General features: G+C 43.7%; 1 protein-coding gene across 3 annotated transcripts in view; it reads left to right on the top strand.

Annotated features, from left to right (window-relative positions):
• The window catches only part of LOC123752114 (uncharacterized), a 197,564-nt gene that overhangs the window by 81,474 nt on the left and 88,186 nt on the right, over positions 1-27,904 (top strand). For all 3 annotated transcript variants that reach the window (XM_069317005.1, XM_069317004.1, XM_069317006.1), the window contains exon 4: positions 15,873-16,013. In XM_069317005.1, the coding sequence (XP_069173106.1) occupies positions 15,873-16,013 (141 nt within the window). The remainder of the gene's footprint in view (positions 1-15,872; positions 16,014-27,904) is intronic.

The raw sequence follows: 27,904 nt of genomic DNA, 5'->3' as shown, positions 1-27,904 counted from the left end.
GAAGGATGGGCAGAGTGCATTTTCTTGGACTGTTGGAAGGCCTTTGACACAGTACCCAATAAGAGACTGGTGCATAATTTGAGAGGATATGCAAGAGTATCTGGTAGGGTACTCCAGTAGATAAGGAAGTACTTAAGTAATAGGAAGCAAAGAGTTACTGTGAGGGGGTGAGACCTCAGAATGGCGTAAAGCCATCAGCGGAGTCTCACAAGGTTCTGTTCTGGGTGATATCCTGTTTCTGATATAATAAAATGATCTCAAAGAGGGTATAGACTCGTTCCTCTCAATGTTTGCTGACGATGCCAAAATTATAAGAAGGATTAAGATAAAGGAGGACAGCATGAGGCTTCAAGATGATCAGGATGAACTGAAGGAATGGTCCATCAAATGGCTATTAGAGTTTATCTCGAACAAATATAATGTAATGAAGATAGGTGTAGGGAGTAGGAGGCCAGACTCAAGGTACCATTTGGGAGATGAAATTCTTCAAAAATACGAGTGAGAAAGACCTGGGGGTTGATATCACGCCAGACCTGTCCCCTGAAGCCCATTATCACGAGGATATCATCAGCGGCATATGCCAGTTTGGCCAATATAAGAACGGCCTTTTGAAATATACATAGGGAATCATTCAGAACCATGTGTACCACATATGTCAGACCAGTCCATGAGTATGCAGATTCATTCCATATCTCGTCAATCACAAGACTATATTGAAGAAGGTTTAGAGGTTTGCCACCAAAATAATATCCAAACTGAGGGGAATGAGCTACGAGGAGAGACTACGAAAACTAAACCACATATTGCTGGAAGAAAGAAGAGTTAAAGAAGACATGATCACTACATACACGATTCTCGAAGGAATTGAGATGGTAGATAGGAACAATTTATTTAACACAAGGAGCACACGCACGAGGGATCACCGGTGGAAACTGAGTACACAGATGAGCCATAGAGATATTAGAAAGAACTTTTTTGTTTTAGAAAACAAATGAAATGCATTAATATGTGATGTGGCGGAGGCAGACTTCCTTCGCAGTTTCAAATTCGTATATGATTGAGCCTAATAGGCTCAAGAATCTGTTCACCGGTTGATTGACAGTTGGAAGGTGGGACCAGAGAGCTGAAGCTCAACCCCAACAGCACAACTAGGTGGGTACAAATAAATGAGTACGCACACAGTCATACACTCACAGATCCGCACACAGTCATACACACACAGATCCGCACACAGTCATACACACACAGATCCACACACAGTCATACACTCACAGATCCACACACAGTCATACACTCACAGATCCACACGCAGAAGTAGTATGGAGTATGACTATTGAGTGCTATTTTATTTTTTCCAACATCACCTTTCAGTCATACTAAAATGCTATGTGAATCTCGATTGCACCCTCCATCACACCAAAGTTTTCCGTGAACCTGAGTCACAACACCCTTCATTCATACCAAAATATTATGTCACTCTCGGTGACAGCACCTTTCTAGCGTATGGTATTTTTTCCAAAGGAGATTAAACGGCTCCCTTCTGGCATACATTATTTTTCCGATAGAGATTAAATTTCACCCTTCCGTCATCCCAATGACGTCATCAGCCAGCCAGTCTTCATCCTCACTCAATAAGTATGAAATAGCATAAATCTGCAGAAGGTTTATACATAAGAAACAGGAAAATAACACAATGTTCACACACACTTGAATTTGTCCATATCATTCACAAATAAATTCTAAATTTATCTATTTTTAAAAATACCCTATTGCCAGTCCCTTTTATACCCCTTTATCTATGTATACCCTTCAATCACATCACCCCATCAATATGCACAAGGCCTTATTAATAAACCATTATTATGCTGATTCATCTGCTGGTACACTTTACTCATTGCCTGTCTATTTAAATTGTGACCAAAATTTTTAGTTTCCCCCGCTAAAGATTGTTTGTTAGTACCTGATATTTATATTAGCCCCTCACCCCAACACAAGATCATGGCACAATACACATTGAAATCTCCATATATTTTAAACATTTAAACATATACAATTCTCAAAAATAAACAATCCGTTCTGTAACACCTATCTATAATTTATGAGAGCAATGTACACTGCAGTTCTCAATAGTATGTAACAGTACATAACTGACATGGTATTGTAGCCTACTCCTTAGCACCAAGGTGTATATACCATCCAATGAAGCGTGTGACGTCACAGGTGAGCCCAATGAGATCTTGGGATCAAACTAGTCATTACCTCCAAGGTGTATGTATCTTCCAATGGGGCGTAAAGTCAGCGGCAGGTGACTTCACAGGCGGCACAATGAGATCTTTTTATCTTGCTAATATTATTAATCCAACCTAACCTAACCATCCTAACAATTCCTAACACACACACACACACACACACATACACACACACACACACACACACACACACACACACACACACACACACACACACACACACACACACACACACACACACACACACACACACACACACACACACACACACACACACACACACACACACACACACACAGTCGGGCTTACACACGCAGGTTGTCAATCGCGGCTGGAACAAATTCAGCGGATGGGGTGGAACAGGAAGCCTGGATGAAGGGAGTATTCCAGCAAATGTGGGATGAATTCAGTGAAGGACTGAGGGAAATGAGGGAGACAGTTGCCAACCTGCAGGATGAACTAAGGGCAGCAAAGGAGGAGATAAGAGGCCTGAAGGAGACTTCTCCACAATACCAGACACAAACCGTGCCTCAGGGAGACAGGAATGCTACTGTGGAGGGGACCTCTACACCTCAGCTCTCATTTACTGAAATACTTAAAACGAGCCCTGAAGCTAGGTCTGCAGTTAAGGAAGTTGCCATGGAAGTGGCTTCCTCTCAGGAAGCAGCTAGATGTACTAGCCGGCTGATAGAGAGAAATAGAGCAGTAGTAGTAGCAGGTATTAAAGAGGAAACAGGGACCAGACCAAAGGAGCGGAGAGACAAGGACAAAAACATGGTTAAAGAGATCCTTAAAGAGGTAAGGATGGAGGGAGCTGAACAAAATGTTGAAAAGGTTTTCAGGCTTGGAAAGTACAACAAGGGCAGAGACCGAATGATAAAGGTGGTTTTCATGAGCGAAATCGTGAAAGAGGAACTGTTAGAAAGGAAGTGCTGTTTAACAAATGTAGAGAAGTTCAAAAGAGTATTCCTGCAGAGGGACATGACAAGGGAAGAGAGAATGCAGGCAGCAGACATGAGGAAGGAGCGCAGGGAGAGAGAAAGGAATCAGGGAGCCACACCCCCGATCCTTACAATTCCAAAAGGGAATGGGGAACCCTCCTCAAACAGTGCATTAGCCACAGGGAGTGCGGCACCACCCCACATTCTACCCAACAGACACCCTACCTGCCCCATCCCCTGTCAGCCCCCCACTAAGTACCCACCTAAGGCACCCTTCCCCCACCCACCCCTCTCCTCCCACTCACCCCCCTCCTCCCACTCCCCCCTCCCCCCAGGACCTCCCTTCTCCCCCATCCCCCTAGCCCTCCCTTCTCCCACATGCCCTCCCCTCTCTCCCACCCACAAGCCCTCCATTCTCCCCCACCCCCCTAACCCCCCCACTCTCCCCCACCCCACCTAAGCCTTCCCCTCTCCACCACTCCCCAAAACCCTCCCCTCTTCCTCAACCACCTCAGCCTTCCCTTTCCCCCCACGCCCCCCAAGCCCTCCCCACTTTATTGCCCCCCCAAACCCCCCTTTCTCCCCCATCCCCCTACCCCCCCAACCCTCTCTCTCTCACCCACCCCCCCAACCCTCCCCCCCTCACCCACTCCCCCTACCCTCCCCCTCCCCCTCCCAGTTTTGAGGGAAATGGATGAGGGAAAATCAGTTTTGAGGCCCCAGTAGGAATGAGCGACCACAGTGTACTGGTGTTTGAGTACCTGATTGAAGAAGGGCTATTGAACTCGAGGAGGGATACCGAAACCAAAAGGTTAGCATACCGAAAGGGAAACTATGAGGGGATAAGAAAATTCCTAACAGATATAGCATGGGAAACAGAGCTCAGGGAAAAGACGGCCCAAGATATGATGGAATACATCACGCAAAAATGCAAAGACGCAGCAAACAAGTTTGTCCCAGTCCAAAAGGAAAACAGTGAAATGAAGATGAGAAACCCATGGTTTAATCAGAGATGTAGGCTAGCTAAGCAGCAAAGTAAAAGGGCATGGATAAACTATAGGAATAACAGGACACTGGAGAGCAGAGAAAGATACCAGAATGCCAGGAATGAATATGTCAGGATGAGAAGAGAGGCAGAAAGACAATACGAATATGACATCGCAAGCAAGGCAAAGACTCAGCCTAAATTGCTGCATAGCCACATCAGGAGAAAAACAACAGTAAAGGAACAGGTTATGAAATTAAGGATAGGGGCAGAAGGATTCACTACAAGCGACAAGGAAGTGTGTGAGGAACTGAATAAGAAATTCCAAGAGGTCTTCACCTTAGAGCAAGGAGAAATCCCAGAGATAAGAGGGGGAATAGCTAACCAGGAACCACTGGAAGAGTTTGAGATTACCAGCGGGGAAGTAAGGAAGTGTTTACTAGAGTTGGATGTGACAAAGGCTATAGGCCCAGATGGAATCTCCCCTTGGATACTAAAGGAAGGAGCAGAAGAACTGTGCCTCCCGCTCTCCATAGTGTATAACAAATCACTGGCAACAGGGGAACTGCCAGAAATTTGGAAAGCAGCAAACGTCGTCCCGATATACAAGAAAGGGGATAGACAGGAGGCACTGAATTACAGGCTAGTGTCCCTAACCTGCATACCATGCAAGATGATGGAGAAGATTGTGCTAAGAAATCTAGTGGAGCATCTGGAGCGAAGGAACTTTGTAACACAGCATCAACATGGATTCAGGGATGGCAGGTCCTGCCTCACAGGGTTACTTGAATTCTACGACCAGGCAACAAAAATAAGGCAAGAAAGAGAAGGGTGGGCAGACTGCATATTTTTGGATTGTCAGAAAGCCTTTGATACAGTGCCACACAAGAGGCTAGTGAAAAAACTGGAGATGCAGGCTGGAGTGAAAGGGAAGGTACTCCGTTGGATACAGGAGTACCTAAGTAACAGGAGACAACGAGTCAGTGTGAGGGGTGAGGTCTCAGATTGGCGAGACGTTACGAGTGGAGTCCCGCAGGGGTCAGTCCTTGGACCTATACTGTTTCTGATATATGTAAATGATCTTCCAGAGGGTATAGATTCGTTCCTCTCAATGTTTGCCGATGATGCAAAAATTATGAGGAGGATTGAAACTGAGGACGATAGTAGGAGGCTACAAGATGACCTAGACAGACTGAGTGAATGGTCCAACAAATGGCTGTTGAAGTTCAACCCGAGTAAATGCAAAGTAATGAAACTAGGCAGTGGAAATAGGAGGCCAGACACGGGATACAGAATAGGAGATGAAGTACTTAATGAAACGAACAGAGAGAAAGATCTAGGAGTTGATATAACACCAAACCTGTCTCCTGAAGCCCACATAAAAAGAATAACGTCTGCGGCATATGCGAGGCTGGCTAACATCAGAACAGCGTTCAGGAACCTGTGTAAGGAATCATTCAGAATCTTGTACACCACATATGTAAGACCAATCCTGGAGTATGCAGCCCCAGCTTGGAGCCCGTACCTTGTCAAGCACAAAACGAAGCTGGAAAAAGTCCAAAGGTATGCCACTAGACTAGTCCCAGAACTAAGAGGCATGAGTTACGAGGAAAGGCTGCGGGAAATGCACCTTACGACACTGGAAGACAGAAGAGTAAGGGGAGACATGATCACAACCTACAAAATCCTCAGAGGAATCGACCGGGTAAACAAGGATAAACTATTCAACACTGGTGGGACGCGAACAAGGGGACACAGGTGGAAACTGAGTACCCACATGAGCCACAGGGACGTTAGAAGGAACTTTTTCAGTGTCTGAGTAGTTAACGGATGGAATGCATTAGGAAGTGATGTGGTGGAGGTTGACTCCATACACAGTTTTAAATGTAAATATGATAGAGCCCAGTAGGCTCAGGTATCTGTACACCAGTTGGTTGACAGTTGAGAGGCGGGACCAAAGAGCCAAAGCTCAACCCCCGCAAGCACAAATAGGTGAGTACAAATAGGTGAGTACACACACACACACAAGGCCAAGGAGAGATATATATACACGCCAACATATTTTGATTACATATTTTGATTACTACATATTTTGATTAATACGTTACATTCTAATTTTTAGCAAAAATACAAATAAAAATACGGTAAAATACTTTGGGTTATACCCCCCTCCAGATATGGTACCGGGGGGAGGGGGGGTACCATTCAATAAAGTACTCCATGGGATCTCGCCAAGGATACTGAAAGAGTGTGCAGAGGCACTTTGCTTGCCACTCTCCTTAGTGTATAGTAAGTCACTGGAGACGGGAGACCTACGAGAAATATGGAAGACGGTGAATGTGGTCCCAATATACAAAAAGGGCGACAGGCAAGAGGCACTGAGCTACAGGCTAGTGTCCTTGACTTGTATACCATGCAAGGTGATGGAGAAGATCGTGAGAAAAAACCTGGTAACACATTTGGAGAGAAAGGACTTCGTGACAAATCGCCAACATGGATTCAGGGAGGGTAAATCTTGCCTGACTGGCTTAATAGAATTCTACGACCAAGTGACAAAGATTAAGCAAGAAAGAGAAGGCTGGGCGGACTGCATTTTCTTGGATTGTTGGAAAGCCCTTGGCACAGTACCGCATAAGAGGCTGGTTATCTTATCTTGAGGTTATCTTGAGATGATTTCGGGGCTTTAGTGTCCCCGCGGCCCGGTCCTCGACCAGGCCTCCACCCCCAGGAAGCAGCCCGTGACTGCTGACTAACACCCAGGTACCTATTTACTGCTAGGTAACAGGGGCATAGGATGAATGAAACTCTGCCCATTGTTTCTCGCCAGCACCTGGGATCGAACCCAGGACCACAGGATCACAAGTCCAGCGTGCTGTCTGCTCGGCCGACCGGCTCCCATAGGCTGGTACTGGAGGCTGGTACATAAGCTGGAGAGACAGGCAGGTGTAGCTGGTAAGGTGCTCCAGTGGATAAGGGAGTAGCTGAGCAATAGGAAGCAGAGAGTCACGGTGAGGGGTGAGACCTCAGATTGGCGTGAAGTCACCAGTGGAGTCCCAAAGGGCTCTGTACTCGTTCCTGTCTTGCTTCTGATATATGTCCTTCTTTGCCTGCCCGAAACGCTTTGCGTAATAGTGGCTTTAGGCATTGTATGTACTAGCTCTATCTATAAAGCCAACAAACTTTGTAAAATCTCTTTATGTATGTACCTTTACCTAAATAAAAATTATTATTATTATTATTATGTAAATGATCTCCACGAGGGTATAGATTCATTTCTCTGAATGTTTGCGGACGATGCCAAAATTATGAGAAGGATTAAGGCGATGGAGGACTGCTTGAGGCTTCAAAAAGACCTAGACAAGCTGAAGGAATGGTCAAACAAATGGTTGTTAGAGTTTAACCCAAGCAAATGTAATGTAATGAAGATAGGTGTAGGGAGAAGGAGGCCAGATACAAGGTACCATCTGGGAGATGAAATACTTCAAGAGTCACAGAAAGAAAAAGTCTTGGGGGGTTGATATCACGCCAGACCTGTCTACTGCAGCCCATATCAAGAGGATAACATCAGCGGCATATGCCAGGCTGGCCAACATAAGAACGGCATTCAGAAACTTGAGTAAGGAATCATTCAGAACTTTGCATACCACATATGTTAGGCCAATCCTGGAGTATGCAGCCACAGCATGGAGTCCATATCTAGTCAAGGATAAGACCAAACTGGAAAAGGTTCAAAGGTTTGCCACCAGACTAGTACCTGAGCTGAGCGGTATGAGCTACGAGGAGAGACTACGGGAATTAAACCTCACTTCGCTGGAAGACAGAAGAGTTAGGGGGGACATGATCACCACATTCAAGATTCTCATGGGAATTGATAGGGTAGATAAAGACAGTCTATTTAACACAAGGGGCACACGCACAAGGGGACGCAGGTGGAAACTGAGTGCCCAAATGAGCCACAGAGATGTTAGAAATACCTTTTTTTATTGTCAGAGTGGTTGACAAATGGAATGCATTAGGCAGTGATGTGGTGGAGGCTGACTCCATACACAGTTTCAAGTGTAGATATGATTAGGCTCAGGAACCTGTACACCTTTTGATTGACGGTTGAGAGGCGGGACCAAAGAGCTAAAGCTCAACCCCCGCAAGCACAACTAGGTGAGTACACACTCACACACACACACACACACACACACACACACACACACACACACACACACACACACACACACACACACACACACACACACACACACACACACACACACACACACACTCTCTCACACACACACACACACACACACACACACACACACACACACACACACACACACACACACACACACACACACACACACACACACACACACACACACTGACATAGTTGCAATTGTGGAAACTAAAATTAATGACATGATCTCAGATGCAATCTTTCCTGAAGGGTACCAGGTGATACGAAAAGAGAGGACACAGAGACAGGGAGGGGGAGTAGCACTCCTAATAAAGCGGAAATGGAAGTTTGAAGACCTGGGAAATCGAGTTACCAATGAGTGCACAAGCTTCATACATGGAACTCTGACAGTAGATGGGAGGAAGATTGTGATCCTGGTAATCTACAATCCCCCACCAAACAGTAGAAGACCCAGGCAGGAGTATGATGACAACAACAAAGCATGTATAGATGAACTGCAGAAGGCAGCAACACTAGCCCACAGAATGAGAGCGAAGCTGCTGATCATGGGGGACCTAAATCATGGAGAGATAAATTGGGAATCAAGGAATCCCCATGGAGGGGACGAAACGTGGGGAGCAAAATTAGTAGATGTTATAGACAGGAATTTCCTGACACAACATGTGAAGGAAGACACAAGGGAAAGAGGAGGAGATGCACCGAGCCTATTAGACCTGATTTTCACCCAGAACGTAGAAGATATCGAGAATTTAGAGCATGAAATACCTCTAGGGGCCAGTGACCATTGTGTCCTAGTCTTTGACTACATGATGGAATTCAAACTTATGACCATGGGACAAGAGATCTGGGAAAGGAGAGCTGACTACAGGAAAGGGGACTATATGAGGATAAGGGACTATCTGGGTGAAGTGCAGTGGGAGGAAGAAATTAGAGGAAAAACAGTCCAAGATATGATGGACCTAGTCATACAGAAATGCCAGGAGGCCGAAGAGAGATTTATACCAACGGTAAAGGGAAAAAATAAGAAGGAATATAATAACCCATGGTTTAATAGACAGTGTCAGGAAGCAAAAATGGCCAGCAGACGGGAGTGGAGGAAGTACAGAAGACAAAGAACAGAGGACAACAGAAGCAGATACAACAGAGCTAGGAACGATTACATTAACATAAGACGAACATCGGAAAGGGACTATGAGAACGATATTGCAATCAAAGCGAAAAAACAACCTAAGTTACTACACAGTCATATAAGAAGAAAAATGTCGGTGAACGACCAAGTGACAAGAGTAAGGAAGACAGAGGGGGCATATACTGAAAGTGACAAGGAAATCTGCGAGGCACTGAATGCCAGTTTCCATGGAGTGTTCACTACCGAGCCTGAGCAGCTCCTATTGTTGGAAGGGGTTACCCTAGATGAAAGACTATCAGATATAGAGGTGACAGCAGAGGAGGTAATGAAACAGTTGACAACTCTAGATGCAACTAAAGCAGTTGGACCAGACAAAGTATCACCGTGGATACTAAAAGAAGCAGCACAGGCCCTCAGCGTGCCTCTGGCAATGATCTTTAATGAGTCACTTATGTCAGGAGAATTGCCCAGTTGCTGGAAGAAGGCAAATGTCGTGCCGATCTTCAAGAAAGGAGATAGGGAGGAGGCACTTAACTACAGACCTGTATCACTGACAAGCATCCCCTGTAAAATACTGGAAAGAATAATTAGGCTGCGACTGGTTGCACACCTGGAGAACATTAGGTTTGTGAACAAACATCAACATGGGTTCTGGACAGGGAAATCGTGCCTAACAAACCTTCTGGAATTCTATGATAAAATAACGAGGATAAGACAGGACAGAGATGGTTGGGCAGACTGCATATTTCTGGACTGCCAAAAAGCCTTTGATACAGTACCGCACATGAGACTGCTGTTCAAGCTCGAGAGGCAGGCGGGGGTGGGGGGAAAGGTCCTAGAATGGATAAGGAACTACCTAACAGGAAGGAGCCAAAGAGTTACGGTAAGGGGCGAGAAGTCGGACTGGCGAACAGTAACAAGTGGAGTACCACAAGGATCGGTGCTGGGACCAATTCTATTTCTTGTATATGTTAACGACATGTTTACAGGCGTAGAGTCCTACATGTCGATGTTTGCGGATGATGCAAAGTTGATGAGAAGAGTTGTGACAGATGAGGATTGCAGGATCCTCCAAGAGGACCTGAACAGATTGCAGAGATGGTCAGAGAAATGGCTACTAGAATTCAACACGAGCAAATGTAAAGTTATGGAAATGGGACTAGGAGATAGGAGACCAAAGGGACAGTACACAATGAAGGGGAACAGCCTACCTGTAACGACGTGTGAAAGAGACCTGGGGGTGGACGTAACACCTAATCTATCTCCTGAGGCACATATTAATAGGATAACGACAGCAGCGTACTCTACACTGGCAAAAGTTAGAACATCATTCAGAAACCTGAGTAAGGAGGCATTTAGGGCGCTTTACACTGCCTACGTAAGGCCAGTCTTAGAGTATGCCGCCTCATCATGGAGTCCCCATCTGAAGAAGCATATAATGAAACTGGAAAAGGTTCAGAGGTTTGCAACGAGACTCGTCCCAGAGCTACGAGGGATGGGGTATGAAGAGCGCCTGAGGGAACTGTGCCTTACGACACTAGAAAGAAGAAGGGAGAGGGGGGACATGATAGGAACGTATAAGATACTCAGAGGAATTGACAGAGTGGACATAGACGAAATGTTCACACGGAATAGTAACAGAACGAGAGGACATGGATGGAAGCTTGAAACTCAGATGAGTCACAGAGATGTTAGGAAGTTTTCTTTTAGCGTGAGAGTAGTGGGGAAATGGAATGCACTTCAGGAACAGGTTGTGGAAGCAAATACTATTCATAATTTTAAAACCAGGTATGATAGGGAAATAGGACAGGAGTCATTGCTGTAAACAACCGATGCTCGAAAGGCGGGATCCAAGAGTCAATGCTCGATCCTGCAGACACAACTAGGTGAGTACACACACACACACATGGTGCCATTTCACATAGCACTTAAATTTCTATAGCTATTCGGTTTAATAATATTCTTCAAATAGTGAGACTACCCAGCCTCAACCTAACCTCATCAAAGGGTTTTTGAATATGCATTTAATTTTTTTTTTAATATTATTAGTTTACATTCTAGTTTTTAGCAAAAACACAATTATGGGAGTATAATAATTATAAGGATATCTCAGCAATGACAAGGTGATGTATGTAGGAAGATTACACATAAAGCAGTTCCTAATCCATTTTGAATGTAGTTAATTCCTACACAGCGACAGCAATTATGCAACACTGTAGCTAGATAGTGGACTTTATTCCACAGGTAGTAATTGTACATCTGACAACTCGGCGAGATTGGTCTATGAACAGAGATAATCTCATTCTCAAACCTCAAAAATTACTCCTACAACTGTCTGCACATCATTAATTATGCAGTACTAAGTTCAACAAAAATAGCCACCCAAATGTCGTACTGCAATTCCTACACCTGACAACTCAACTGGGGACTAGTCACTTTATTCATAGGGTAAACATTCCTGGACCTCGAAAGTACACAAAATCCTAATATTCTCCACAAATTACCTAACCTGTTTCCAAACCAACAGTTGCATACACATACGTACATTCATACATACATACATACATACATACATACATACATACATACATACATACATACATACATACATACATACATACATACATACATATGCATATACATGCATACATGCATGACAATCGACAACGTAACCATAATATTTAAGCAATCCCAAAAATACTGTTAAATACCCTTATATATTCAAACACAACAAGTATCGTAATTACATAATTAAATATCAACCTACATACTGTTCATATGGTTAAACCAGGGTGTTTATGTTGCGATCATGTGTCAGGACATGTATCATATAATGGACCATGTGTCAGGACATGTATCATATAATGGACCATGTGTCAGGACATGTATCATATAATGGACCATGTGTCAGGACATGTATCATATAATGGACCATGTGTCAGGACATGTATCATATAATGGACCATGTGTCAGGACATGTATCATATAATGGACCATGTGTCAGGACATGTATCATATAATGGACCATGTGTCAGGACATGTATCATATAATGGACCATGTGTCAGGACATGTATCATATAATGGACCGTGTGTCAGGACATGTATCATATAATGGACCGTGTGTCAGGACATGTATCATATAATGGACCATGTGTCAGGACATGTATCATATAATGGACCATGTGTCAGGACATGTATCATATAATGGACCGTGTGTCAGGACATGTATCATATAATGGACCATGTGTCAGGACATGTATCATATAATGGACCATGTGTCAGGACATGTATCATATAATGGACCGTGTGTCAGGACATGTATCATATAATGGACCATGTGTCAGGACATGTATCATATAATGGAACATGTGCCAGGACATGTATCATATAATGCACCATGTGCCAGGACATGTATCATATAATGGACCACGTGTCAGGACATGTATCATATAATGGACCACGTGTCAGGACATGTATCATATAATGGACCATGTGTCAGGACATGTATCATATAATGGACCATGTGTCAGGACATGTATCATATAATGGACCATGTGCCAGGACATGTATCATATAATGGACCATGTGCCAGGACATGTATCATATAATGGACCATGTGTCAGGACATGTATCATATAATGGACCATGTGCCAGGACATGTATCATATAATGGACCATGTGTCAGGACATGTATCATATAATGGACCATGTGTCAGGACATGTATCATATAATGGACCATGTGCCAGGACATGTATCATATAATGGACCATGTGTCAGGACATGTATCATATAATGGACCGTGTGTCAGGACATGTATCATATAATGGACCATGTGTCAGGACATGTATCATATAATGGACCATGTGCCAGAACATGTATCATATAATGCACCATGTGTCAGGATATGTATCATATAATGGACCATGTGTCAGGACATGTATCATATAATGGACCATGTGTCAGGACATGTATCATATAATGGACCACGTGTCAGGACATGTATCATATAATGGACCATGTGTCAGGACATGCATCATATAATGGACCATGTGTCAGGACATGTATCATATAATGGACCACGTGTCAGGATATGTATCATATAATGGACCATGTGTCAGGACATGTATCATATAATGGACCATGTGTCATATAATGGACCACGTATCAGGACATGTGTGTCATATAATGGACCACGTGTCAGGACATGTATCATATAATGGACCATGTGTCAGGACATGTATCATATAATGGACCACGTGTCAGGACATGTATCATATAATGGACCATGTGTCAGGACATGTATCATATAATGAACCATGTGTCAGGACATGTATCATATAATGGACCACGTGTCAGGACATGTATCATATAATGGACCATGTGTCAGGACATGTATCATATAATGAACCATGTGTCAGGACATGTATCATATAATGGATCACGTGTCAGGACATGTATCATATAATGGACCATGTGTCAGGACATGTATCATATAATGAACCATGTGTCAGGACATGTATCATATAATGAACCATGTGTCAGGACATGTATCATATAATGGACCACGTGTCAGGACATGTATCATATAATGAACCATGTGTCAGGACATGTATCATATAATGGACCATGTGTCAGGACATGTATCATATAATGGACCATGTGTCAGGACATGTATCATATAATGGACCATGTGTCAGGACATGTATCATATAATGAACCATGTGTCAGGACATGTGTCATATAATGGACCACGTGTCATGACATGTATCATATAATGGACCATGTGTCAGGACATGTATCATATAATGGACCATGTGTCAGGACATGTATCATATAATGAACCATGTGTCAGGACATGTATCATATAATGGACCACGTGTCAGGACATGTATCATATAATGGACCATGTGTCAGGACATGTATCATATAATGAACCATGTGTCAGGACATGTATCATATAATGGACCACGTGTCAGGACATGTATCATATAATGGACCACGTGTCAGGACATGTATCATATAATGGGCCACGTGTCAGGACATGTATCATATAATGGACCATGTGCCAGGACATGTATCATGTAATGCACCATGTGTCAGGATATGTATCATATAATGGACCATGTGTCAGGACATATATCATATAATGAACCATGAGTCATATAATGGACAACGTGTCAGGACATGTGTGTCATATAATGGACCGTGTGTCAGGACATGTATCATATAATGGACCATGTGCCAGGACATGTATCATGTAATGCACCATGTGTCAGGATATGTATCATATAATGGACCATGTGTCAGGACATGTATCATATAATGTACCATGTGTCATATAATGGACCACGTGTCAGGACATGTGTGTCATATAATGGACCACGTGTCAGGACATGTATCATATAATGGACCATGTGTCAGGACATGTATCATATAATGGACCACGTGTCAGGACATGTATCATATAATGGACCACGTGTCAGGACATGTATCATATAATGGACCATGTGTCAGGACATGTATCATATAATGGACCACGTGTCAGGACATGTATCATATAATGGACCATGTGTCAGGACATGTATCATATAATGGACCATGTGTCAGGACATGTATCATATAATGGACCATGTGTCGGGACATGTATCATATAATGGACCACGTGTCAGGACATGTATCATATAATGGACCACGTGTCAGGACATGTGTATCATATAATGGAACACGTGCCAGGACATGTATCATATAATGGACCACGTGTCAGGACATGTATCATATAATGGACCACGTGTCAGGACATGTATCATATAATGGACCACGTGTCAGGACATGTATCGTATAATGGACCATGTGTCAGGACATGTATCATATAATGGACCATGTGTCAGGACATGTATCATATAATGGACCACGTGTCAGGACATGTATCATATAATGGACCATGTGTCAGGACATGTATCATATAATGGACCATGTGTCAGGACATGTATCATATAATGGACCATGTGTCAGGACATGTATCATATAATGGACCACGTGTCAGGACATGTATCATATAATGGACCATGTGTCAGGACATGTATCATATAATGGACCACGTGTCAGGACATGTATCATATAATGGACCACGTGTCAGGACATGTGTCATATAATGGGCCACGTGTCAGGACATGTATCATATAATGGACCACGTGCCAGGACATGTGTATCATATAATGAACCACGTGTCAGGACATGTAAGTTTGGTCAACATCTGCAAGGCTGATGCTGTACGAAATACTAACAAACGCTTTATTTTAATGATACATTTTATGGTTATGGAAACAAACATGCATGTAAGAGCGAGTGATTGTTATTAACTATTGTTGTTGTTGCAGGTGATGTCAACGACCAAGAAGCAGATGACATCACCGTCATCTACCCTTCCACCTCTTCCTGTTGCTCAGATAACTCGTCCCATTTACCTGAACTACACCACTTCATGGCTGTTGGTCTTGAGGAAGGAAATGGTTGGCAACGTAAGTTAGTTATGCACGGTGACCTCTTATATTGCTGTTGAACCTTGTACAAAATCTTTCATATAACTTTTCAATGTTTGCACCCATATACCTACCACAAGCACAGTATTGTCATTCTGGTAGGCATATGGGTGCACTTATCTAAAAATATGGAGCATATGCGTACTATGGATATAAATTACAATAGCTGTTATATTCAAAAAGCACAGTTTTGTACTTTTCGAATACAAAAAAAAAAAAAAATGTGGAACAGAGTATCTATAAGCCTAGTGTTACCTGTCTTAGACCTACTTAAGTATTCTCAGGCAAATTTAGGCCTTATTTTGTAATTATATATATTGAACAAGACGCTGAAAAAGTTAGCTTTATAGGATGTCTTCGTTATTGGGTCCTCTACAAAACTATTATTACAAAAAAGTGGATTTTTTTTAAGGTGCAACAGTCCATGTTTTGTGCATGTATCCGTAGTGACTATAGTTATAAAACTATAATTTCTGGATGATTGGCTTGTTTATCGATGAGTCTGTCTTGTATCCTCTGACCTCCAGTAAGTCCTTCTTAAAATACAGATCATAAAGTTATGAAGCGTTTATAAATACTTACTTCTGTTAGTCCTAATGTTGACATAAATTGTCCGCATTAATGAAATTTGTTCCATAAAGATTTGTGAAATCTTGAGAAAAAACCTACTCCAATGACTAGCATCTGATTACTCTGTCAGCTTATCCCGTGTAGTATGTCGTCATTTATCTGCAATCCCTTTAAGAAGTTGTAACCAGAATATGCATCGGGTAGTGTAATTAACTCTATTGGGTAAGCAGTCACTTTAGCTCTGAAACACGCAGTATCAACAAAATGTATTCCCAAGAAAATTACAAACTGGTTCGTAATTCATGACATGAAACCGTTTGTTAAATGCGAGACACTATTGGCCGGACAGCAAGCATTGGAGACGACAGGAGAAGAATCGAAATGCTCTCCAGTTGATGTGTGTAGTTCCAACGTTTTTCACACCGTGTTTGCGTTTTATCTTGTCAGGGGCCTGGATCACCAAATAATAATTAGCGTCAGGCTGTGGCAAAAGTAATTAGCTCTATAGAGATATTCGGACTATTTGATCCTCACACTTCGACTACGATTCATATAAAGGTCGAAACAAATTTTTAAGTACCTTAATGCCATTTGCTTTTGTTATGACAATGTTATGCTGATTTTACTTACAATAAAGTACATTATTCTTAAGTCTAATAAAATGGCATATTCATCCAAACTAAAAACTGTCCTTTTATATCACATGCCTATTTAGACCAATGACAACAAAGATTACGAGTGATTCTCGGTCATTGGTCGCTATCTTAGAATTAATATAGGCGTGCTCCTAATTAGGTATTGTTGCAAGCGAGCTCTGAGTGCCAGGCAGCTGCAAGCAAATAGTGTCCAATATTCTTTTGATTCTCGACCATCTGTGTGTGCAATATATTTCCAATTTGCCTTTCCATCCGATGTGTAATCCTCGTCTGCACTATGATAAATGGATCAAATGGTTATGTAGAGAATAAATAATAATTGTCAAAGCAATGGTGCAATTACCAGATAGCAGCAGTAATACCAGTGGTTGATCGAACACGAAGAGAGATGAAATAAGCTTTAAGTAAGGTGTAATGGAATCGTGCCACTCAAAATCGACCTGGTAAATAGAATTTGGTAATGGCGTTCAGTGTGTACACTAAACAAAATGTATTTAAATGATGGTTAGTAATGTATGGTTGATAGACTGAAATATTCAAGAGAAAGCTTTCATGAATAAATCGAGATATCGGTAATATATGTAACAATCCGGACCGTTGAATAGGAACGCCAAACGGCAATATCAAAACCACAAATCGCTAAACAGAGCGTGATCCCGAAGCCCCTAGGCGGAGCAGGTGTCCAGATGTCCGTTTGTCGTCAAGAAAGGAGCAAGAGCCAAGTCAGACCCACTCCCAGCCTGGTTTCTTATACAGAGAAGAGACGGAAGGCCTTCTTCGGTAATGTGTAATCGTTCTGGTACTGAGTCTTGGGGACCATGGTTTACCGACAGGATAAAGGAGCGCTTCAGAAGGGGCCAGACCCTTTCCCAGAGATCCAGGACTTGATCTCTACCAAAACTGCGGTTGCACCAATAAACGTTATCGACGATGGAGGACCCCAACTGCTGTTCAGCAGTATCGCAGCCTAACAGGGTCTGTTCAACCCCACCACTCTCACTGCTCTTGAGGAGGCGCATCTGATCCTCACCCCACCTCTTCACTACCTTGCAGCCAGGACGGTGTTCGTCCACAGAGTGAGCTCCCTCATCTCTGAGAAAGCCGTCACCGACGTCTCCGCCAGCATCAACGACCAGAACTCTTCATTGACTGCTGCCATTTTCAAATTCATCACTGTAACTAACAGCCACCTCGTCACCATGAAGGTTACTTTTACATCGCCTGAGGAAGCTACCTTTGCAGCTGCCAACGGAATCCGGTGCGTTGGTATAGCCAGCACACCTCACCAGATCACCAAGGATCACGACTTCCGGCTTCGCCAATACTGCAAATGCTACAGCTACGATCACCTCACGAAGAAGTGCACTGCTCAGGACCAACGGTGCAGCAAGTGCGCCGGGAAAAACCACTTCAGAAACTGTGATGCTGGATACCTTCACATCATTCACTGCTCTGAAGAACGTACCGCTGTCTCTGCTGAGTGCCCTGAACGAATTAAAGAAGTCAATAAGATGTCCGACCCCAGGCAGGCCTCCACAACTCGCCGTACACCAACAACTTTCAATGCTCAAGCTGCCATGTTCCCGGGGCTTACGGGTGGAGGAGGAGCTAACGCACAGCCTACAAGCCACTGGGGGCCTAGTTCCTAGTCCGCCGACCAATCATCGACTCAGCCGTCACCGCCATCCCCTCCATCTGGCCAATCATCAAGTCAGCCTTCACCACACGGGTTGCCGGCTCCCAACATCGCTAATAGTACTGTCTTCGCACTCACGCACCTGGCTGAGATGTTGGCAGCACAAACTACAAGGAATTCGTATGAATTCTCAACAAACTCTATGCTGCAAATGGCCTCCCAACATTTACTGTTACCGAGGAACTCCTCTGGACTTCAGCTTCGGCTTCAGCTACTACGACTCCAGCTGCTGACATCACTATTTCTCTAGCCGATCTTGCAGTTCTCCTATCCACTGAAGACCACACTCAGCAACCTGCACCGGCTAAGCTACCTCCTGCATCCACTGCATCTTCTGCTCCTCCACCTACACCTCTGTAGGCCGCCTCTACTGATCCGATACCTGCAGCTCCAGTTGCACCTGCACCTGCTACAGCTACCTCGTCATCGTCACCGGAAGTCTATGCTGACCTTCAACTGTCTACCGATGATGACTCTACTGCCTCAGTGGACGTAGAAGATTACACGCCTCCCATTACCAGGACGTCGATAACCAACTCACCAGAGGTAAATGGCCTGTATCTGCAACATAACAACATTGCCTATGGATCTCTAGAATTTAGAAGAATTTCAAGTTGTATCTACAACAAGTGATATGTAGATCACTACCAAAAAAGACCCAGCAGACGCCAAAAATATTATTGTTACTGCACTTACCATCTTTGCTGAGTGCGATGAATCCACTCTTCTACCACAACTCATTCCTCCTGACTATGAGGAACTAAAGAATCTACAAAAACTACACGAAGAACATAAGATGATTACAAGATGAAAAAAGAAAGATGAAATAAAAATTAAGACACCACCAGTCGAAAGACTGCCAACACCTAGAATGAAGAAACACTGCCACTGGTGCCTTTTCCTGACCCGACTCAACGCCTAGCCAGTTGTGGGGTTTTCCAGCATCAAGTCTCGCCACGCAGCTGAGTTTTCCCCTTGGCTCTTTCTCTACAACTCCAACGCTTCCTCTCACTGACCTCTCTTCAGCTATACCCACTTCAAAACTCGCCCAACGGGTATCTTTTTCTGAATCTTATTGCACTGTTATTGTATTCCGTGTTTCTAGCAAACCAGCCGGCCGCACTGATAGTCAGAGGGCATCTTACATCAACACGGCGCTCCCCGTGCGGGAAGTGTTAGCTGATTGCCCTGGTCGAGCTCTGATCTCTGACAAAGGGTCGAGCCCCTGATCTCTGACAAATCAGTCACCGACGTGGTCGCCAGCATCAACGGCAAGAACTCTTCATTGACTGTTGTCATTGTTCAGTTCATGATTGTAAGTGACATCCACCTCGCCACCATGAAGGTTACTTTTACCCCGCCTGAGAAAGCTACTTTTGCTGCTGGCAACGGATTTCGATGCTTTGTCATCGATAACACACCTCATTAGATCACCAAGGAACGCTACTACCGATTTCGTCAATGTCACAAGTGTTACAAGTACGATCACTTCACGGAGAAGTGCACTCTTCAGGACTCAAAGTGCAGCATATGCCCCCGACGACCACCACTTCAAGGACTGCATAAGCGACAGTGTTCGCTGTCTTCTCTGTGCTAGTAATCACATTGTCGTCTCTGCAGAGTGCCCTACACGACAAGCTGAACTAACGAAGATGTCCAACGCCAGGCAGGCCTCCACCACTCATCGTACTCCATCTACATTCACCGTTCAAGCAGCCATTTTCCCGGAGTTCCTGGGAGGACAAGCTACCACGCAGCCAACCAACCAATGGGGGCCCAGCTCCCAGTCCGCTGGCCTCTCACCGACCCAGCAGTCACCACCATCTCACTCCGGCCTAGCACCAAGCCAACCTACACAACAGATGCCTACTTCTAACATGGTCAACAGCACGGTTTACACATTGATGCACTTGGCTGTCAAAATTGCTGGTCCAAGAAAGTAATTATCAAAAGAAGGCAAATAGCTGGGATGGCTATGTAGCAGGTTTCAGGTACAAACTTCAAGGAATTCGTACGCTTTCTATATATACTCTATGCTTTAAATTGCCTGCCGACATTTAATGTTCCTGAGGAACTCCTCACGACTTCAGCATCAGCTACTGTTACCACTCTAGCTTCTGACTTCGCTGTCTCTCCAGCTGCACTCTCAGATTTCTTGTCTGTTAACTCGGAGCCCCCAGCAACCTGCATCGGACCAACTGCCTCCTGAATACACTGCTCCTGCATCTCAGGAATCTGTTCCAGATCCTTCTGCACCGCCTATGTCTGCAACCTTCAGCCAGTCATCTGATATTAACTCAGTCGACGTCGTCAACTCCTCTTCTGCTTCTACACCTCAAGCATCTGCTCACTCTCCATCACCTGTAACTGGACTAATCGATAGAGAGAACCTTGAAATTTCTTATCCCGACTGCAATGAAGCTGAAAACAAGACGACACAGCGTTGCCCTTTATATCAATGCCAAAAACGGCAAAACTCTGAGGGTTAATTCAGGGTTAACCTCAGCACCATCCAGGGTACCCCCTGGAGTTAATTCAGGGGTAACTCCAGCACCATCCAGGGTACCCCCTGGAGTTAATTCAGGGGTAACTCCAGCACCATCCAGGGTACCCCCTGGAGTTAATTCAGGGGTAACTCCAGCACCATCCAGGGTACCCCCTGGAGTTAATTCAGGGGTAACTCCAGCACCATCCAGGGTACCCCCTGGAGTTAATTCAGGGGTAACTCCAGCACCATCCAGGGTACCCCCTGGAGTTAATTCAGGGGTAACTCCAGCACCATCCAGGGTACCCCCTGGAGTTAATTCAGGGGTAACTCCAGCACCATCCAGGGTACCCCCTGGAGTTAATTCAGGGGTAACTCCAGCACCATCCAGGGTACCCCCTGGAGTTAATTCAGGGGTAACTCCAGCACCATCCAGGGTACCCCCTGGAGTTAATTCAGGGGTAACTCCAGCACCATCCAGGGTACCCCTGGAGTTAATTCAGGGGTAACTCCAGCACCATCCAGGGTACCCCTGGAGTTAATTCAGGGGTAACTCCAGCACCATCATTACCTTGCTCACAAGTGCAACTGGATCATCTCCACCAAGAACAACGTCAAATACCCATACCCCATGGTTGCCCATACAAATGCTATACATTCCTGCGTCGACCTTCCCATAATGAAGCCTCAGTACTACGACCTGGAATTTCCCATAAGATACCCTACAGGAACACCAGATAACCCTGAAAAAGACGATGACCCTGAAGGACTCAAACATCTATCTATGATGTATAAACATCAGAGATCCTCGGTTGTTCAACATACTTCCAGTAAGTACAAGAAATATTGCCAGAACAACCGTGAGCATCTTCAAGAGAATAGTTTTCTTCAAGAAGTGCCAGACCAACCGAGCTGTGGATATATGGGCCTGCAGGCCGCTCCAAGCAACAACCTGTTGGACAAAGCTTTCATAAGTCTAGCCTGACCTCGGGTCGGGCTTGGGGAGAATAAGAACTCCCAGAAACCCATCAAGCAGGTAAGCAGGTACCTGTGAGCTGCGCACTTATCAGGCGTCACCCTTGGAAAATCGATGGAAGCAGCAAGACTCAAGAATGAAGATATAAGTAAGAAGAAAGAAGATCGAAGCCACCTGATCAAGACAGCCTGTTTCCACCATGACTGAAGACAAGAAAAGCACTGCCACGACTGTCTTTTCTTGACCCGACTCAGTGCCTAGCCAGGTATGTTGTTCCAGCATCACTTCTCGACATGCAGCCGGGTTTAGTCCGTGGCTCTTTTTACAACTTCAGCGCTTCCTCTCACAGACTTCTCTTCAGCTATACGCACTTCAAGCTCTCCCAATGGGTATCTTGTCCTGTATCTTATTGTATTGTATTGGTATATTAATTAACGGGTCGAGCGAGTAAGCCAGATGCACGAAGCAGCAGCGGTCTTCAGGGTGTGATAAACAGTAAGGCGCATTGCACTAGCAGGTCAGCCCCACTCTCATCCTGAACATTCTCATGATGTTGTTGTTGTTTTAGATTTAGCTACTCAGAACGAAATGTCCATGTAGCACGGGCTGTAGTGAGGCCGTAAGATACTCGGGAGAAGGAGGGTCCTCCTTATGTAATGATCATTGCCAGGTATTGCAAATGCAGGCCCAATCACTCCACATCAATTTCAAAATCCACTGCGACCCACAAAGTGTGTGGTACAAGAATTCATTGATGCGAACATGCACCACAAACGCCAAAAAGTCAGGGTCACCTTTTAACCCCACCAGTTCCATAAATGGTACAGCCAGCCCTCCAGAGCTGAAACCACCATGAAGAACCCCCATCCATCCCCAGATCTCAAGTATCAGCTGTTGATACTGATAATGGCTCCAAAGTGCCTCCACTTTCGGGCTCACCATAGCCCATGATACTTGAAACATTTTGTTCTGAGTAGCTAAATTTAAAACAACAACAACAACAGGGTCACCATCGTGGATGACCACACTTACATTACACCCACCGACATCAGACAAGAAGAAGCAGGATTAGTGCTCACCTACACAGAAGAAAAGAACCTAGACATACTAAACGAAGCCGTGAGGGCAGTATGCAAAGCCTACCTCACCTTCGCCTTTCCACGCAGATATACTGCCGGACAATCAGTCTTCGTAAGTGCGACCAGCCTCTGGATCACAAACCACGGCATCGACACAATAATACCCAATATCGAAGAGGAAAACCAATTTATGTATGTCACTGTCATTTGTCTAGGTCATGAACGAAGACGATTTTCACCAATCAATCATGAAACTGACCTTTACCACAGTAGCTGTAGCTAACCTGGCGACCACGCATGGAATCAACTGCCTTGGCATCAAGATCCCACCGCACTGAATAAAAAAAGAGGACATGTCTACGATATTCAACTGTGCTTCAAGTGCTACGAATAATCCCACCCCCCAGCAGCATATGTATACCTCCCACCCAGAGATGTTGCATCTGCATCCAGAATCACCACTTGACGATCTGCAAGTCAAACACCAAGTGCTGCCTGCTCTGCAAAGGCGACCATCCAGCGATCTCGACTGCTGCCCGCGAAGAAAAGAGGTCATCAAACAACTGATCAAGGAAAAAAAAGCTGATTCAGCCGCCTGCGTCGTCGGCGCTACTAGCATCACCTCCAACACCGCAACATCTGCCAGCTGACCAGAGACCTTCACCCGTCTTATCAAGAGGAGGCTCCACCCACCAGACACCTCAACCTTCTCACTGGGGGCAACATTGTCAGCCTCTGTCCTCTGTTTTTTTTCTTCTTGATCTTCCTGCACCCATGGCCGCAACAGTGGACAAAAGACTTCAGCACCATCCAAGAAAAAAGTACTGCCACAACTGCCCATTCACAATCTGACTCAACGCCTAGCCAGCTGTGAAGTGATCATTTGTACTTACCTAGTTATGCTAGCAGGGGTTGAGCTGTGGCTCTTTGGTCCCACCTCTCAATTGTCAATCAACTAGAACTGTTGATCAATCAACAGTTGTGCATATGTTGCTACCTAGAACACAAAGTTCCAAGTAGCACGGGCTATGGTGAGCCCGCAGTGGACTTAGTTATGTGCAGCTCTGCATTATATTTTGTCATGCAGCTGGGTTAAATCTTCGCTCTTTCTCTTCAACTTCAGTGTGGGGAAAAACTGCGAAGATTAATATGAGAGGAGAACTACTAGGGACTTGTACTGTACTAAAATTAAAAATTTACTGTATGCAAAATTAATTCAACTAAAGTCTCTAGCTAGGGTTGTAAATCCTAGCTCCTCTTTTCCTAATGACAGACAATGGGCTGTAAGGGGCAGGGGGGGGGGGTGAATGAATTAGTTGATTGAAGTTCCACAATCCGCCTGCAAGCAATTATCTCAAGCAATTATCTCACATTAGCTTGTATTGTTTATACAAGGATAAGATTTTAATAAATTCAGTACTATAACTGAACACTGGTTCTGTTTAAATCAGGGATTTAAACATGTACATAGCACAGCCTAGCACCATAACTATTAACAGCCAATATATTCTTATACTAATTACACAACAATTTAAATTGTAGTAGTATGATATTAAATGACCTTAAATGTGGTCTAAGTACTATTAACTAAGTACAAAAATTTATATTCAATTGGATTAAATTATATGATAAATTAAAGATAACTAAGCAAGCAATTGTTTACTTAATTTATATGTTCAAGTATATATAGATATATTCAATTTATATATAGAGATTCCGTCACTACAATATTAATAAACTTACTGAAATATGAGGCGTTGCCTCACTCTATAACCGACAGACAGACTTATTGGATATATTAAAGTTATACAAGCATATAATTGGCCAATTAATACACTAAATAACATTCAATATACTTCTCTGAATGCCGGGTGCCTGTCTGACAAGTGTGCCAGACCGGATAACTCTCTTGTCGAGTTTAGGTGTGATATTTTAAGTCACAGCTTTGCTATATAATTTTCTAGTAGCATTGCTAATTGATTATGTCCTTAATTGCATGTTCACTGTTTGTAAACACATACGTTCTTGCATCGGACACCCTGTAGGTCCCCTACTCCCGAGTTTGGCTCTACCCACTTCCTAGAGTGGGTAGCTTTCAATGAATATTGATTGATTATTTTTACTGTCTAGACATATGATTGAGATAAGATGTGATTACAATATAATTAGATATATGATTTAAGAATTATAAGTAGTACTAGATAGTACTATTGATTCTTATTAAGGATTTGATTTAATCCCTACTGGAAATTGATTTAATTGTTCCAATAGTTTTTTAATTAAGAAATCCTTCTAGAAACTTCTGGATCCTTGAGAAATCATGCACCAAGTCATGTAGGCATCTATAGGGCCCTATGTGGTACGTAATCATAGATGGCATTGTCTTGTAGAATCCAGATGTATAATGAATCTGTGGTGATTCTGATATGATTTTGTTATGATTTAGATATGATATAGAAATAATACATTTCTTAGATAATAATATAGATATGGTGGGGTAAAATTTCGCACATTCAACACTTCTTCTGACCGTCTTATCTTCAACTATACCCACCTCAAGCTCGCCCAATGGGTATCTTGTCCTGTATCTAGTCAAGTCTCTTATGTCTAATTATTAATGTAATGGTTTAATTCTTGAGATGATGTGAAATGGACTGGTCACAAACGCTTCATCAGTCCTAATATTATTATAATAAATAAAAATGTAATAACAAAGGAAACTTCACAATTATTCAGTTTATAAGCTGATTAATTATAATTAATTTATTAAGCTCAACAGAGGACGAATCCTCATAGCTGTAGGTTATTATATAAATTTAGTATACAATAATTCATGTGAGTGGCAAAAATTTCCCACATAAGTGTAGTAATGATATATAACAAGTATATGGTCATTATATGTCTAAAAAGCAAGTAAAATTATCATTATATAAACAATATAACACTATTATATGCTCAGAATATAGCTTATGTAACATTAATATATGACTACAATATAGTTAACATATTAACAGTAAATCTCACACGTGAGTGTTAAATGACCAGTATTTGACTCACTTGTGACTAGTATATGGGCTGAATATGATTACTAAATTATCAATACATTACTAGTATGTCTAGCATACGACCAGTATGATGGCTATATAATCAAAATATGAACAGCATATTATCAGTATATGACCAATAAATTATCAGTATATGACCTATATATATATATATGACCTGTGAATAATCAGTATATGACCAGTGTATGATAAGGTTAGGGCATTAAAGAACGGCCGTCGCCCTTAACATTCCTCTATGTTAAGAGTCATACTCCAACCTTAGTAACATTTCAGACGGCCCAGGGGCACAGATCACGATCATCAGTTTACAGCCAGCAGGTGTCGTGGCTGGACTTTTCTCTGGTTGCTCGTCACCTCAGCGGGCTGCTAAGACAGCCAGACAGCGAAGGGGCATACTTACGTCAACCATGCCATGCCCTGTTGAGGGAGGGTCAGCTGTATCACCTCGGCTTAGCCCTCGCACAGGTACTCGCCACGAGTTACCATGCAACAAAAAATGAAGGTTACCTTCCTGAACGACCATGCGTTCACCAAGAGAGAACTACTAGACGCATTCTACACTGCCATCAACGTCACGCCCGTTGACATACTCCAGGAGGGAGTGGGAGTTGCTCTCTTCTACTCCCAGGATAACTACATCGCCCACCTGGAATGGTTTACCCCCGGAATGCTTTGGAAGAAGTGCATATCAGTCTAATATTCCCTCGGCGCTTCCTAGCTGAGAGAACAGTCTACATCACAGGACATGGATCACCGAACACACTTCTGAAGAAGTTATCCAAAGCTTCACCACTGAAAACCCCACCATGCCACCATCCTCTCTCCTTTTCATCAACTCAGCAAACAGCCGCCCAACCCTAAATCTGACCTTCTTCACGGTAGCTGCAGCAGACCTCGCCGCCTCATGTGGGCTCAAGTGTTTTGGAGTCAAGATCACACTGGTACAGATAAAGAATGCTTCTACGACCTCAAGCTGTGATTCAAGTGTTACTCTCACCACCAACAAATGCCTGGAACGGACCACCAAGTGCTGTATCTAAGTAGATCATCATTACTCCGTCTGCAAAGCTGATTTCGACCGATGTCTTGTCTGCGATGGTGACCACAGTGCGATCTCACATCGTTGCCCACGCCGACAGGAAGAAATACAGAAAATTGAAGAACTGACATGACCTGCTTTAACCAACAATGCCGCTTCCACCAGCGCCAACTCCAACTCTTCGGGGCAACATGCAATCAGAAGCTTCTCCTCCTCTACCAGGAGGTAGCTTCAGCTCCCAGACCGTCCAGCTTCCTCACTGGCGGCCCAACACCCAATTAGCAGGCCAGCCTCGATCTACTTC

This window comes from Procambarus clarkii, chromosome 86 (genome assembly GCF_040958095.1).
Source record: "Procambarus clarkii isolate CNS0578487 chromosome 86, FALCON_Pclarkii_2.0, whole genome shotgun sequence".
NCBI lineage: Eukaryota > Metazoa > Arthropoda > Malacostraca > Decapoda > Cambaridae > Procambarus > Procambarus clarkii.
The sequence above is the reverse complement of the archived record's forward strand: the minus strand, read 5'-3'. Positions and strand labels throughout refer to the sequence as shown.